This window comes from Pungitius pungitius, chromosome 11, assembly GCF_949316345.1.
Source record: "Pungitius pungitius chromosome 11, fPunPun2.1, whole genome shotgun sequence".
In the NCBI taxonomy this organism is placed as follows: Eukaryota; Metazoa; Chordata; class Actinopteri; order Perciformes; family Gasterosteidae; genus Pungitius; species Pungitius pungitius.
In genome coordinates this window covers 10,253,528-10,269,475 of record NC_084910.1, presented here as the reverse complement: position 1 = coordinate 10,269,475, position 15,948 = coordinate 10,253,528, and the positions used below count along the sequence as shown (strand labels likewise).

At 40.4% G+C, this 15,948-nt stretch overlaps 1 protein-coding gene across 7 annotated transcripts in view; it reads left to right on the top strand.

Annotated features, from left to right (window-relative positions):
• ptprub (protein tyrosine phosphatase receptor type Ub) overlaps positions 1–15,948 on the top strand; it is a 132,564-nt gene that overhangs the window by 107,390 nt on the left and 9,226 nt on the right. For all 7 annotated transcript variants that reach the window (XM_037453274.2, XM_037453271.2, XM_037453268.2 and 4 more), the window contains 7 exons: positions 345–381; positions 1,169–1,266; positions 2,587–2,703; positions 3,537–3,691; positions 4,785–4,920; positions 5,584–5,733; positions 6,454–6,768. In XM_037453274.2, coding sequence (XP_037309171.2) covers positions 345–381; positions 1,169–1,266; positions 2,587–2,703; positions 3,537–3,691; positions 4,785–4,920; positions 5,584–5,733; positions 6,454–6,768 — 1,008 coding nt within the window. The remainder of the gene's footprint in view (positions 1–344; positions 382–1,168; positions 1,267–2,586; positions 2,704–3,536; positions 3,692–4,784; positions 4,921–5,583; positions 5,734–6,453; positions 6,769–15,948) is intronic.

The window sequence follows — 15,948 nt, the reverse complement described above, 5'->3', positions numbered from 1 at the left end:
CCTTTAGTTTTCTTTTTCATGTCTTTATTAAACCTTGCAGGGACTCAGTCCTTGTTCAGCCAGCGAGCCCCGACTCGTTGTCGGGATCCGCATTTCATTTTCTATTTCTAAGCAGTTTGTTAAGATGTAGTATTTACACCTGCTCCAAACTGAGAGCAAAGACGCGGTGTGGAGTGAGCACTAGGTCAGAACGAGCTGCACAGTTAAATGGGAAATCCGAGCAGCGGCTGCAGTGGGTCAGTGGAAGGAAAGCGGACAGTTGAGACCGAGAGGCCCCCTCCCATACAGCTGTGCCCGAGGCGCAGATGGCTTACTCAGCATGTCATCCCTCTGCTCTCTTTCAGGGCTACCATCGATCCAACCACTTCATCGCCACTCAGGGTGAGTATCCAAGCAAAGCTCTATATATGTGTGTGTGTGTGTGTGTGTGTGTGTGTGTGTGTGTGTGTGCATGAAGCAAGGTAAGTACCTTTTGTAACCATATAATAAATTCAAGTTGATCTGACCAACGAGCATACTCATGAACAGGCTCTTGTCAAAACGATCTTGTGTATATGGCAAATCCAAAAGGTAATAGTGAGACCGCCGACCTGCTTCTCAACCTCTGCGATGGGACGAGGACCTTTGGAGGAGGACCTTTGGTTCACCCTCATGTCTCTTAAATGTAACCTTGTTTCTGATGAACAGCTGAATGCCCATGTGCTGTTTCTAAACCCAAAGGAGTGACAGTTCCCACGCAGATGCATCCTCCTTTACCTCCTCTTACTCGTGTTAGAGAGATCTCAGGATTAAACCTGCAAGAAAGAAAGAAACAGCAGGCAGCATTTTGTTTTTTTTTCCGAGGAACTCTGTACTAGGTCACCTAAGTATTAAAGTTTATACCTGATATCCAGTTTTTCTGATAAAAAGGAGAAACTAGTTATCGGCCGCTGCTGTTGCTTTGTCACCCATCACCCTTTCCCTGATTGGAATTCCCAATGACGTTATTGACAGCACAATCTTGAGCGATCGGTACCCCCCCCCACCCCCCTCCACCGTCAGACAAGGGACGCCGAGGTTGCAATAATATGGGATCTCAAAACTGCAACAACCCTCTTATTGAGCACAGTATGCTTTGAGTGTGCCGTTCGTGGCTGTTTCACTGTCATTTCTACCCTCTTCCCACTAGGACCCAAACAAGAGACCCTGTATGATTTCTGGAGGATGGTATGGCAAGAAAATTGCTTCAGCATCGTCATGATAACAAAGCTGGTGGAGGTTGGCAGGGTAAGTGATGTGCACCCCCACCCACGCCCTCCTCTTCCCCACACTGCCACCACCCAGAGTTCCGATGCATCCCACATTCACCACAGGGGGCATTTTGGTGTCTATTTGAAAGGCGTTTATGTTTGTGATAGGTATGGATCTTACAGGAGCTGGCTGTGCATGCAAATCATAGCCTAAAGGTGATTTATGGCAAGCCACTAGCTGATCAACATAAAGCACTTATACACTTTTCTGAATGTTTGATAAGAAGATCAATGTGATTCTCATGTGTGTTTATGGAGCTACAGCCAGCAGTAGCCTGGCAAGATTTTCTTTAGAAAGAGATACACAATAAAATCCACCCACCAGCCCCTTTTTAAAAAACATTTTAAACAATTGAGATTTGGAGTTTTGCGAGCCTTCATGCTAAGCTAAGCCAACCAGCTGCTTGTTGTAATTTTGTATTGGTCACACAGTAATTAGTTGAATAAATCTTCTCATTCATCTCTTGGCATTAAATTGAATAAGCAAATTTCCCAAAATGTCAAACCGTGCCTAAACCACACCAGGCTACAAACATGTTTGAGGAGTTGTTCAGGGATTATTACTTCTTTGTCTTGTAAATTGGGATGTTGTCAGATATACATTTATGTCACATCTTTAAATGAAAAAAGTCAATAAATTGTGTTAAATAGGCATTAAAATGTCTGAACCTAGGGCGGCTGTCCTTGTATATACGCTGCATGATTAGACAGGTTTATTGTTATATACATGTAGTGTATGAATACCGCTCTAAGTACCATATATTTTTTGGATGAGGCAAGAGAAATGTATTATTCAATGGGTGGCGAAAATGACACCATTTTTCTGGGAGTGTTTCCTATGTACAATTTGGGTCTCGATGCCAATAATCACGAGTCAACACATTAGGATTGGCCTGTGTGACTGAATCTAAATAACACATCCATTACACTAAACTAAATTTCCCTCCTTTATGCCCAATCTTGGTGAAGAAGATTGCCTCACTCCTCGCTGTTATGCTTGCAGAGGACTGTTTTTGCTGTTCTCCAGGATTTGAAGTGTAACCTTTGTTTGTTTTTTATTTATTTACTGTAACACCACTATTTTTGCTATAGTTAAATACAGAGTTGCTTGATCATTTACCTAAGGAGTATAGAAATGTGAAATATTTCATTAATTTCGTTGTCAAATTAAGCCTTAATCATATTGTCTTTCAAAGAACATTTTCCCCCTCAAAGAACCGATTATCTTGCTATTGAAAAAGGTTTGTATTAACGGATGGATGTTTTTAATTTTTTTTCCATTACTTTTTTCAAACAGGTGAAATGCTGTAAGTACTGGCCCGATGAGAGCGAGATGTATGGTGACATCCAAATCACGCTGCTCAAGACCGAGACTTTGGCGGAATACACAGTTCGAACTTTTGCCTTGGAGAGGGTACGTTTCTTAGATTTACATTGTGTCTACCCTGGTTTGCATATACTGTATAACATATTTTTCCTGTATTAGCACTTGTTGTGATATTCTTGTGCTATAAGTTGCACATTAATCGTCAGGGCTAGATACATGACAGGATTTACTGCCGATGCGAATGGGGGCTAAATTAAGAGTCGTCTTTTCATCATAGCTGTTCCAGTGTTGTGCCCCCGATGGTCTTCCTCCTGTCAATCTCCTGGGGGGTCTCTCATTGGAGGGGCTCAGGGCAACGCTGGAGTGACAGCGGCACAAACACAGCATTATCATCACACGCTCAAATTTGCTCTCCACGGGCACATGCTGCTGCTTATTTAAAGCTGCATGAATTTGGGAGCCGGTGACAGCTTGTTTTTCCCTGGCTTTTTTTTTTCATTTCTTTTTGGGGATTTCTGTCTTCAACAAATCTTTGCATTCCATCGCTTTACTTTGTCATCTCTGTACAGAGGAAGAAATTGCTGTGTGACTCCCAGTAGAGAGGAGAAAAACTCCCAGCCCTCCCTGAGCTCAGAGAGCCTCAGTAATTCCTTTCCGCGTGTCTGTCACACTGCAGCTGCTACTGGCATTTGATGCCCAGAGGCCTAACTGTCCTAGAAGACCTAGCACCCTACGTAAATAATGTTGGGGGTTGTCCTCACACTGAACCGAGAAATGTGTCACATTTATCACGGATGTCTCTTAATGGATGGGAGCAAGTCTTGGATGAAATAAGGGCCTGTAGGGCCTTACCATGGTCTGCGGTGCGAGGCGTACACATGTGGTGTTTTACATGTAATGCTAATTGATATTGCACACAGAGAGGATACGCGACCAAGCATGAAGTGCGTCAGTTCCACTTCACGTCCTGGCCTGAGCACGGCGTGCCGTATCACGCCACTGGATTGTTGGCCTTTATTCGACGAGTGAAAGCCTCCACTCCTCCTGACGCTGGTCCTGTGGTGGTGCACTGCAGGTAATGTGATGCTCAGCGGCTGCTGTGGCCCCATGGTGTTGTAACTTGTTTTCCAAAATTATTGTGAATTCACCACCAGAACTCTCAGAACGTGGCAAACAGTTTTACTAATAGATCATATTTTCTGTTGCTATGCTCAGGACCCCTGTGATGTTCAGGATGAGAGGCATGTGATTGACAAATGAAACCATTGGCTTTGACAGGAACCTCTTAGCCTTAGTAAACAATGAACAAACTAGAGTATGGGCAAGGTTTTTTAATCAAGCTGTCGCACATCTGTGTTCTCTTTTACAAACCAATGCCGCATTTCTGTGATTAAAATGCTATCATGAATTAAATATTTTGAATTGCAAAAACACTGGCGTTAAGAGACACGTCCCGATTTCTAATAAAACACAGGACTGAACAGCTAAATGGGACTTTGGGACAAACACTGATATTCAAGATGTAGTCTGTGTATTCAGATTTGTCCGCTTCTGCTGTCTTGTAGGTGAATATTAGATATGTAGAACGTTAATATAGCAGTTTGTTAACAATGTTCTAAGGAAAGTATAGTCGGGTAATATCTACTTAAGCAGAGAATGAAGTTACTTTCCCTCACGCTTAATAATAATAACTAATGACACATTAACCAGTTATGTTCTTATAGTTTTCTATTCAAGGAATGCATTTTGTGTACCCTGCTGTGAGTGTGCTGCCGTCCCGCCCACAACAGGATGTCAAATCCATAAATATAGCACGTTTATATTTGCTATTTAAAATCACTGTGGCCAGTGAGGCGTTCCGACTAGATAAAAAAACGTAAACCTTACACCACAGGAAAATCTGTGTTGAGTTTTACTCACTGTTGTTGAAACGGTGGAGTCACTCCCATAAATTGGCTTATTTCTAGCGTAGCATGAACCCTTCATTTGCAAACCCTTATTGTTGCATGGCCGTTATTTGACAGTTAAGACTTTGCCATTCTTTTTTAGCTCATGTAAATTCCAACAACTTATGTACATAACAACTTATGTACAAACTCACAAGTCTGGTGTTTTGATGCTGTGAGACCTTGCTTCGTTATTGGTAAACGTTGCCCTCTGTGTGCCAGTGTGGGGGCGGGCCGCACCGGCTGCTACATCGTGCTGGACGTCATGTTGGACATGGCGGAGTGTGAAGGCGTGGTGGATATCTACAACTGTGTCAAAACCCTCTGCTCTCGACGCATCAACATGATCCAGACTGAGGTCAGGTCAGCTGCACGGCCAGCAAGCTAATTCACATTCACGCTCGAGTCAAATATCTCCAATCTCTGTTGCACCCATTTAAGAGGTTACATCAATGTTTATATTATGATAATATTCTTCCACTGCAAAAGTTCTCGTGGGATTTCTATTTATTTATTATAAGTTTCCAGAGATGGGGGTGTATTATCATACTGGCCCCCTGGGACATGTAAAGGTCATGGCAATGGTTTTAGAGATGGGGATTTTGTTTTTCTCTCAATGTGTGGTGTAGGCATGTGCTCTCCTGTGTGAGCAGACCATTTGAATTTTTACTACTTATTATTTAAATCCCACATTGGCATAGCTGTTTATTACACATTTTAGTTGTTAAACTAATTGCACAACGTATGGGATAGTTTATTTATATAAATAGTTTATATAGTTTATTTATATAAATATCTGTTTATTTCCCAACAGCTTACATACAGGTACATCACCAACATTGTAGGACATGTTCGCTTCCGGTTATGAGTCATTGTTTTTTTTGTCTGGTTCCATTATTCACATCTTCATACAATCGTGATCTCTTTCTGTTCCAACCTGCCTCCTTTGTTTGCAACAATGTGTTCATGCGCATGTCTCCACTTGTTCACATAGTAACTAAGTTACCGGTTTTCTTTTCAGGAGCAGTATGTGTTTATCCATGATGCCATTTTGGAGGCCTGTCTGTGCGGAGAGACGGCCATATTAGTGAACGAGTTTGCAGTCACTTACAAAGAGATGCTGCGAGTGGATTCCCAGAGTAATTCCTCTCAGCTACGGGAGGAGTTTCAGGTCAGTCTCTGGATGGATGGAGATTCCATGACCTTGATCGACCTATTAAGCATGTATTCATTTTGGTAAAATGTTATATATTTGGTATAATTTTTTTTAATTATTTCACTTACCCTGTTGGTATTAGCTCCTCTACTTTTTTGTTTTTTAGATTTAGCATTTGGAAGTAATACTGGAAAAGGCTGAAGCTCCTTCATTTAACGTCATAGTGTAATATTATTCTCGATATGAATAATACAAATAGGATAGGAATCATAGTTTATGGATTGGTTAGAGTAAGTGATTTGAACTTAAAGTGCAGCGACACAAATAACAAACTGTTACTTCTTTTAAGGGGAAATGCTTCATGCTCGCCTTTGATCTTGTAAACATATCCGCCTGACATTGTTTTTGCAAGCCTCACCGCCCCATGAGCCCTCTGCATGGCTTTTTACTCATCCTCAAAACAACCAACCGGTAGTACGGCTCAGCAGGTCACACATCTATTATTGATGCTGTGTATTAATGATGAAAATATTTTTTCATGTTGACTAATTTAATCATGGCTAAATGAGCAGAGAGTTCATGAAAAATAATTGGTATGAAAGATTTCCCTTTCCCATTCATTTGAATCTGCTTGTCAATGCAATGTTGATTATCTTTGACCACTCTGTTTTACTAAATCTTTCGCTTTCCACGTCCGTGAATCTCATCTCACATCTGTACCGTTTTGGCTTGCAGACGCTCAACTCTGTTACTCCCCACCTGGATGTGGAGGAGTGCAGCATCGCTCTGTTGCCCAGGAACCGAGAGAAGAACCGCAGCATGGATGTTCTGCCGCCTGATCGCGCGCTGGCCTTCTTGGTTACGACAGAAGGGGAGAGCAACAATTACATCAACGCCGCTCTCGCTGACAGCTTCCACCGGCAGGCTGCTTTCATCGTCACCCCTCACCCTCTGCCGGGCACCACGGCTGACTTTTGGAGGCTGGTCTTTGACTACGGCTGCACAGCAGTGGTCATGCTGAACCATCTCAACCAGTCAAACTCTGCCTGGGTAAGGTCAAAGTGTTACATACTGTTTTATTGCCATTGATTTGTTGACACTATAAAGCAAAGGACTCAAATTGCTGTTTGCTGTAAATGTTTTGTCCTCCAGGGTCGAGGCAATCTGAACTTTTCTTAGGACTTTTTTTCTGACATGTATCTTACTGTTGTTGGGATTAGTTCCTTCTTGCTCTCTTGTTGGGCTTTAAGCCCTGACCACATGGATCTCACGGCCCAACTGTATAGGTTCCTCCTCAAGTTAGATTTCTGAAGAAATACCCTGCAGCCCCGTCCCCGGGTTTCTCTTATTAGTTGGAATGCTTCAAGCATTCCAAGTATTGTTCTTCTAATCTTTATTAGTTGGAATGCTTCAAGCATTCCAAGTATTGTTCTTCTAATCTTTATTAGTTGGAATGCTTCAAGCATTCCAAGTATTGTTCTTCTTTTCTTTATTCCGCCTTTTTTTTATTCTATTTCTTCCGCCGCACCTTTCAACTCCTTCACACTTTCAGCTATTAAGACCATTCAAATATTAAAATGTTCAGCTCCTTCAGGGGAGGGGTGCTATGACTTTTCAGCTTTTTAGCTCTTATAATTGAATTAATATAAATTAAAAACATCAAACTTTTTAACATGGTTTCCAATGGATTAAATTTTCAAATCCTCTCAAAACTTGTTCAACTTTCAACTTTTTCAGCTTTTCCAATCTTTCAGCTAGAGACACCATTTAAACTTTAAAATGTTGCCACAAGTCTTAACAATTTCATTAAAAAAACAGCTTGTTGATATCTATTTTAGTTTTTTCATAATCACTAATTATGTTTCATTAGTTTTGGGGTTTCTTTCGAATTTAGAGTGGAGTTTTCCAGATTGTCCCGGGATTTAGAGTGAGCGCTGTGTCAGGATTCAGTAAAAAAAAAGAGGCACTTTTATCTTTACGGCCACAATATTCACTTTTCAGCCTTCATTTAAAAAGAAAACATTAGCTGTGCTTGTGCTGGTTGGACTCGTATAAGTTTGGAATCTCAGAGTTATTTACTTTTTGTGTGAGGAGCCCGATTGTGAGACAAAGTCTGCCCCGAGCCCCATAAGCTTCCATACAAATCTGCCGACATTTTTAAAAAAAACACACAGACGGTACACTGTTTGTAAACGGCTGTTTGAGCAGTTTTAAAACACATAGAGACATAAAAACTACACTCATGCGTTCGGTAGAGTCTTGGGTCCCTCAAAATGCCATTATTTGTTGGCTACCACAAATAGTTTTGCTCCAGGAAGCATTTGTTTGAGGTGTGGATTTTGTCTAAATCTCTTCACTCTCTTCACTTTGAGCTCATTAGCGACCAGCTGTTGATCGATGGCCATAAAGACGTAGCTCAGGAGTCATCCACTGCGCAGGGACGTGTAGGTTTAACCGTGTTTAGCTAACCGTACATGGACGTGTAGGTTTAACCGTGTTTAGCTAACCGTACATGGACGTGTAGGTTTAACCGTGTTTAGCTAACCGTACATGGACGTGTAGGTTTAACCGTGTTTAGCTAACCGTACGTATGGACGTGCGTGTCGTGAGTTGGGACGGAGACCCGGGACGAGCAGACCGTAAGTAATGTGGAGGCTGGACCGTAAGATATTTCAAACATGTGAGAGCGATAAGTGATAGAGTGCTAGCTAGCTAAACTGCTAACGAGGCTACTCCCCGCTGGAAACTTAAAGCGGGGGTGTGACGTTGTTCATTCGGTGTTGTCATTAAGCTGCAGGCACGTGAGTTTATTTTCTTACGCGAGTGATACTATTAATAACCTTTTCGCGGACCGCAAGAAGGTCCGTTAGCACGTCAAAAGTTACGGGGGAGGGGCGTGACGTTGTTCTTTCGGTGATTGAGCTGCAGACACGTGAGTTTGTTTTCTTACGCGAATGACAGGAGATCGTTTGGTCTTTATTTTACGCAACAAAGCGTCAACTTAATATACTATTAATAACCTTCATCGGACCGCAAGAAGGTCCGTCGGTTAATAAGCACGTCAAAAGTTACGGTGGACCAGCCGGGGTTAGGGGGGAGGAGGGGGTCCGCTGGTGGGCGAAACTGCGCACTGAGGAGTGAACAATTGTAATCGAGATGGGGGCTGTAGTATTTGTGTGTGTCCACTAACATTTAATTGTCCAAGTGAAACACGTAGTACTTGTATTAGTCATTGGCGCTGTATGCGTCCATCTTTATTTCACAAAACCGCGCATCTCTATGACGTCATCAAAACATGACGGTTAACTTATCCGGAAGTATCCAGGGGCGTTTTTGATGGGACCGACCGCCACGAAGCTCTCAGTAATTTCTACACTATTTGCAAACTTTTGAGGCACTCACCAACCATGCAAAATGGTTTATTTTGACTTGTTGCCAGGATCTTCTCCTGTCTTGTTTATTCTGTGCACATGGGCAGGTGCCACTGTGTATGGTAGGTTGTGTCATCAGTGTATTAATGGGTGAGAGATGTCATCTAGTATTAAAGGGCTTTGAGTAGTCAGAAGACTAGCAAAGCGGTGTACAAGTCCATTTACCAAGTTCATTATTAAGTTTGAATGAAAAAGATTCAGCAATGTTTAGAAGTAATTTAAGCATTTATTAGTTCTGTATTTTGTCAAATTCATAGAAGCTTCCCCCATTTCTGTTTTTTCCAATTCTTTCAAGTTCATTTCAGCTTTTCTCATTTCTGTATTTTCAGCAATTTTTAAATGTATTTCAGCCTTTTCTATTTCAGCAATGTTTAGAATAATTTCAGTGTGTTGCATTTTAAGCAACTTTTTGAAATTAATTTCAGCTTTTATAATTTCTGTGATTTCAAATTCATAGAAGCTTCTCCCATTTCAGTTTTTTTGCAATTGTTTCAAGTTCATTTCAGCTTTTCTCATTTCTGTATTTTCAGCCATTTTTAAATGTATTTCAGCCTTTTCTATTCTTTCAGCAATGTTTAGAATAATTTCAGCTTGTTTCATTTCTGTACTTTAAGCAACTTTTTGAAATTAATTTCAGCTTTTTGCATTCCAACGCATTTTCAGCAGGAAATGCATTTTCTAGTTCCGACTTATTCATCTTCTTCATATTATTCTATTTCTTCCGCCGCACCTTTCAACTCCTTCACACTTTCAGCTATTAAGACCATTCAAATATTAAAATGTTCAGCTCATTCAGGGGAGGGGTGCTATGACTTTTCAGCTTTTTAGCTCTTATAATTGAATTAATATAAATTAATATCTTCAACCTTTTTAACATGGTTTCCTAATGGATTAAATTTTCAAATCCTTTCAAAACTTCTTCAACTTTCAACTTTTTCAGCTTTTCCAATCTTTCAGCTAGAGACACCATTTAAACTTTAAAATGTTGACACAAGTCTTAACAATTTTATTAAAAAAACAGCTTGTTGATATCTATTATAGTTTTTTCATAAACACTAATTATGTTTCATTAGTTTTGGGGTTTCTTTCGAATTTAGAGTGGAGTTTTCCGGATTGTCCCGCGATTTAGAGTGAGCGCCGTGTGAGGATTCAGTAAAAAAAAAAGAGGCACTTTTATCTTTACGGCCACAATATTCACTTTTCAGCCTTCATTTAAAAAGAAAACATTAGCCGTGCTTGTGCTGGTTGGACTCGTATAAGTTTGGAATGTCAGAGTTATTTACTTTTTGCGTGAGGAGCCTGATTGTGAGACAAAGTCTGCCCCGAGCCCCATACGCTTCCATACAAATCTGCCGACATTTAAAAAAAAAAAAACACAGCCGGTACACTTTTTGTAAACGGCTGTTTGAGCAGTTTTAAAACACATAGAGACATACAAACTACACTCAAACGTTCGGTAGAGTCTTGTGTCTCTCAAAATGTCATTATTTTTTGGCTACTCCAAATAGTTTTGCTCCAGGAAGCATTTGTTTGAGGTGTGGATTTTGTCTAAATCTCTTCACTCTCTTCGCCGTGAGCTAATTAGCGATCAGCTGTTGATCTATGGCCATAAAGACGTAGCTCAGGGACGTGCAGGTTTAACCGTGGTTAGATAACGGTACGTGTGGACGTGCGTGTCGTGAGTTGGGACGGAGACCCGGGATGAGCAGACCGTAAGTAATGTGGAGGCTGGACGGTAAGATATTTGAGACATGTGAGAGCCATAAGTACTAGAGTGCTAGCTAGCTAAACTGCTAACGAGGCTACTCCCCGCTGGAGACTTAAACCGTGGTTGTGACGTTGTTCCTTCGGTGTTGTCATTAAGCTGCAGGCACGTGAGTTTATTTTTTTACGCGAGTGATACTATTAATAACCTTTTCGCGGACCGCAAGAAGGTCCGTAGGTTAATAAGCACGTCAAAAGTTACGGGGAGTGGCGTGACGTTGTTCCTTCGGTGATTGAACTGCAGATACGTGAGTTTGTTTTCTTACGCGAATGACAGGAGATCGTTTGGTCTTTATTTTACGCAACAAAGCGTCAACTTAATATACTATTAATAACCTTCATCGGACCGCAAGAAGGTCCGTCAGTTAATAAGCACGTCAAAAGTTACGGTGGACCAGCCGGGGTTAGGGGGGAGGAGGGGGTCCGCTGGTGGGCGAAACTGCGCACTGAGGAGTGAACAATTGTAATCGAGATGGGGGCTGTAGTATTTGTGTGTGTGTCCACTAACATTTAATTGTCCAAGTGAAACACGTAGTACTTGTATTAGTCATTGGCGCTGTATGCGTCCATGTTTATTTCACAAAACCGCGCATCTTTATGACATCATCAAGACATGACGGTTAACTTATCCGGAAGTATCCAGGAGCGTTTTTGATGGCACCGCCACGAAGCTTTCAGTAATTTCTACACTATTTGCAAACTTTTGAGGCACTCACCAACCATGCAAAATGTTTTTATATTTTATTTTGACTTGTTGCCAGGATCTTCTCCTGTCTGGTTTATTCTGTGCACATGGGCAGGTGCCACTGTGTATGGTAGGTTGTGTCATCAGTGTATTAATGGGTGAGAGATGTCATCTAGTATTAAAGCGCTTTGAGTTGTCAGAAGACTAGCAAAGCGGTGTACAAGTTCATTAAGTTTGAATGAAAAAGATTCAGCAATGTTTAGAAGTAATTTAAGCTTTTATTAGTTCTGTATTTTGTCAAATTCATAGAAGCTTCCCCCATTTCTGTTTTTTCCAATTCTTTCAAGTTCGTTTCAGCTTTTCTCATTTCTGTATTTTCAGCAATTTTTAAATGTATTTCAGCCTTTTTTATTTCAGCAATGTTTAGAATAATTTCAGCTTGTTGCATTTTAAGCAACTTTTTGAAATTAATTTCAGCTTTTATTATTTCTGTGATTTCAAATTCATAGAAGCTTCTCCCATTTCTGTTTTTTTGATATTCTTTCAAGTTCATTTCAGCTTTTCTCATTTATGTATTTCAGCTTTTTCTATTCTTTCAGCAATGTTTAGAATAATTTCAGCTTGTTGCATTTTAAACAACTTTTTGAAATTTATTTCAGCTTTTATTTCTGTGATTTCAAATTCATAGAAGCTTCTCCCATTTCAGTTTTTTTGCAATTGTTTCAAGTTCATTTCAGCTTTACTCATTTCTGTATTTTCAGCCATTTTAAAATGTATTTCAGCTTTTTCTATTCTTTCAGCAATATTTAGAATAATTTCAGCTTGTTTCATTTCTGTACTTTAAGCAACTTTTTGAAATTAATTTCAGCTTTTTGCATTCCAACGCATTTTCAGCAGGAAATGCATTTTCTAGTTCCGACTTATTCATCTTCTTCATATTATTCTATTTCTTCCGCCGCACCTTTCAACTCCTTCACACTTTCAGCTATTAAGACCATTCAAATATTAAAATGTTCAGCTCATTCAGGGGAGGGGTGCTATGACTTTTCAGCTTTTTAGCTCTTATAATTGAATTAATATAAATTAATATCTTCAACCTTTTTAACATGGTTTCCTAATGGATTAAATTTTCAAATCCTTTCAAAACTTCTTCAACTTTCAACTTTTTCAGCTTTTCCAATCTTTCAGCTAGAGACACCATTTAAACTTTAAAATGTTGACACAAGTCTTAACAATTTTATAAAAAAAACAGCTTGTTGATATCTATTATAGTTTTTTCATAAACACTAATTATGTTTCATTAGTTTTGGGGTTTCTTTCGAATTTAGAGTGGAGTTTTCCGGATTGTCCCGCGATTTAGAGTGAGCGCCGTGTGAGGATTCAGTAAAAAAAAAAGAGGCACTTTTATCTTTACGGCCACAATATTCACTTTTCAGCCTTCATTTAAAAAGAAAACATTAGCCGTGCTTGTGCTGGTTGGACTCGTATAAGTTTGGAATGTCAGAGTTATTTACTTTTTGCGTGAGGAGCCTGATTGTGAGACAAAGTCTGCCCCGAGCCCCATACGCTTCCATACAAATCTGCCGACATTTAAAAAAAAAAAAACACAGCCGGTACACTTTTTGTAAACGGCTGTTTGAGCAGTTTTAAAACACATAGAGACATACAAACTACACTCAAACGTTCGGTAGAGTCTTGTGTCTCTCAAAATGTCATTATTTTTTGGCTACTCCAAATAGTTTTGCTCCAGGAAGCATTTGTTTGAGGTGTGGATTTTGTCTAAATCTCTTCACTCTCTTCGCCGTGAGCTAATTAGCGATCAGCTGTTGATCTATGGCCATAAAGACGTAGCTCAGGGACGTGCAGGTTTAACCGTGGTTAGATAACGGTACGTGTGGACGTGCGTGTCGTGAGTTGGGACGGAGACCCGGGATGAGCAGACCGTAAGTAATGTGGAGGCTGGACGGTAAGATATTTGAGACATGTGAGAGCCATAAGTACTAGAGTGCTAGCTAGCTAAACTGCTAACGAGGCTACTCCCCGCTGGAGACTTAAACCGTGGTTGTGACGTTGTTCCTTCGGTGTTGTCATTAAGCTGCAGGCACGTGAGTTTATTTTTTTACGCGAGTGATACTATTAATAACCTTTTCGCGGACCGCAAGAAGGTCCGTTGGTTAATAAGCACGTCAAAAGTTACGGGGAGTGGCGTGACGTTGTTCCTTCGGTGATTGAACTGCAGATACGTGAGTTTGTTTTCTTACGCGAATGACAGGAGATCGTTTGGTCTTTATTTTACGCAACAAAGCGTCAACTTAATATACTATTAATAACCTTCATCGGACCGCAAGAAGGTCCGTCGGTTAATAAGCACGTCAAAAGTTACGGTGGACCAGCCGGGGTTAGGGGGGAGGAGGGGGTCCGCTGGTGGGCGAAACTGCGCACTGAGGAGTGAACAATTGTAATCGAGATGGGGGCTGTAGTATTTGTGTGTGTGTCCACTAACATTTAATTGTCCAAGTGAAACACGTAGTACTTGTATTAGTCATTGGCGCTGTATGCGTCCATGTTTATTTCACAAAACCGCGCATCTTTATGACATCATCAAGACATGACGGTTAACTTATCCGGAAGTATCCAGGAGCGTTTTTGATGGCACCGCCACGAAGCTTTCAGTAATTTCTACACTATTTGCAAACTTTTGAGGCACTCACCAACCATGCAAAATGTTTTTATATTTTATTTTGACTTGTTGCCAGGATCTTCTCCTGTCTGGTTTATTCTGTGCACATGGGCAGGTGCCACTGTGTATGGTAGGTTGTGTCATCAGTGTATTAATGGGTGAGAGATGTCATCTAGTATTAAAGCGCTTTGAGTTGTCAGAAGACTAGCAAAGCGGTGTACAAGTTCATTAAGTTTGAATGAAAAAGATTCAGCAATGTTTAGAAGTAATTTAAGCTTTTATTAGTTCTGTATTTTGTCAAATTCATAGAAGCTTCCCCCATTTCTGTTTTTTCCAATTCTTTCAAGTTCGTTTCAGCTTTTCTCATTTCTGTATTTTCAGCAATTTTTAAATGTATTTCAGCCTTTTTTATTTCAGCAATGTTTAGAATAATTTCAGCTTGTTGCATTTTAAGCAACTTTTTGAAATTAATTTCAGCTTTTATTATTTCTGTGATTTCAAATTCATAGAAGCTTCTCCCATTTCTGTTTTTTTGATATTCTTTCAAGTTCATTTCAGCTTTTCTCATTTATGTATTTCAGCTTTTTCTATTCTTTCAGCAATGTTTAGAATAATTTCAGCTTGTTGCATTTTAAACAACTTTTTGAAATTTATTTCAGCTTTTATTTCTGTGATTTCAAATTCATAGAAGCTTCTCCCATTTCAGTTTTTTTGCAATTGTTTCAAGTTCATTTCAGCTTTACTCATTTCTGTATTTTCAGCCATTTTAAAATGTATTTCAGCTTTTTCTATTCTTTCAGCAATATTTAGAATAATTTCAGCTTGTTTCATTTCTGTACTTTAAGCAACTTTTTGAAATTAATTTCAGCTTTTTGCATTCCAACGCATTTTCAGCAGGAAATGCATTTTCTAGTTAGCGATCAGCTGTTGATCTATGGCCATAAAGACGTAGCTCAGGGACGTGCAGGTTTAACCGTGGTTAGATAACGGTACGTGTGGACGTGCGTGTCGTGAGTTGGGACGGAGACCCGGGATGAGCAGACCGTAAGTAATGTGGAGGCTGGACGGTAAGATATTTGAGACATGTGAGAGCCATAAGTACTAGAGTGCTAGCTAGCTAAACTGCTAACGAGGCTACTCCCCGCTGGAGACTTAAACCGTGGTTGTGACGTTGTTCCTTCGGTGTTGTCATTAAGCTGCAGGCACGTGAGTTTATTTTTTTACGCGAGTGATACTATTAATAACCTTTTCGCGGACCGCAAGAAGGTCCGTAGGTTAATAAGCACGTCAAAAGTTACGGGGAGTGGCGTGACGTTGTTCCTTCGGTGATTGAACTGCAGATACGTGAGTTTGTTTTCTTACGCGAATGACAGGAGATCGTTTGGTCTTTATTTTACGCAACAAAGCGTCAACTTAATATACTATTAATAACCTTCATCGGACCGCAAGAAGGTCCGTCAGTTAATAAGCACGTCAAAAGTTACGGTGGACCAGCCGGGGTTAGGGGGGAGGAGGGGGTCCGCTGGTGGGCGAAACTGCGCACTGAGGAGTGAACAATTGTAATCGAGATGGGGGCTGTAGTATTTGTGTGTGTGTCCACTAACATTTAATTGTCCAAGTGAAACACGTAGTACTTGTATTAGTCATTGGCGCTGTATGCGTCCATGTTT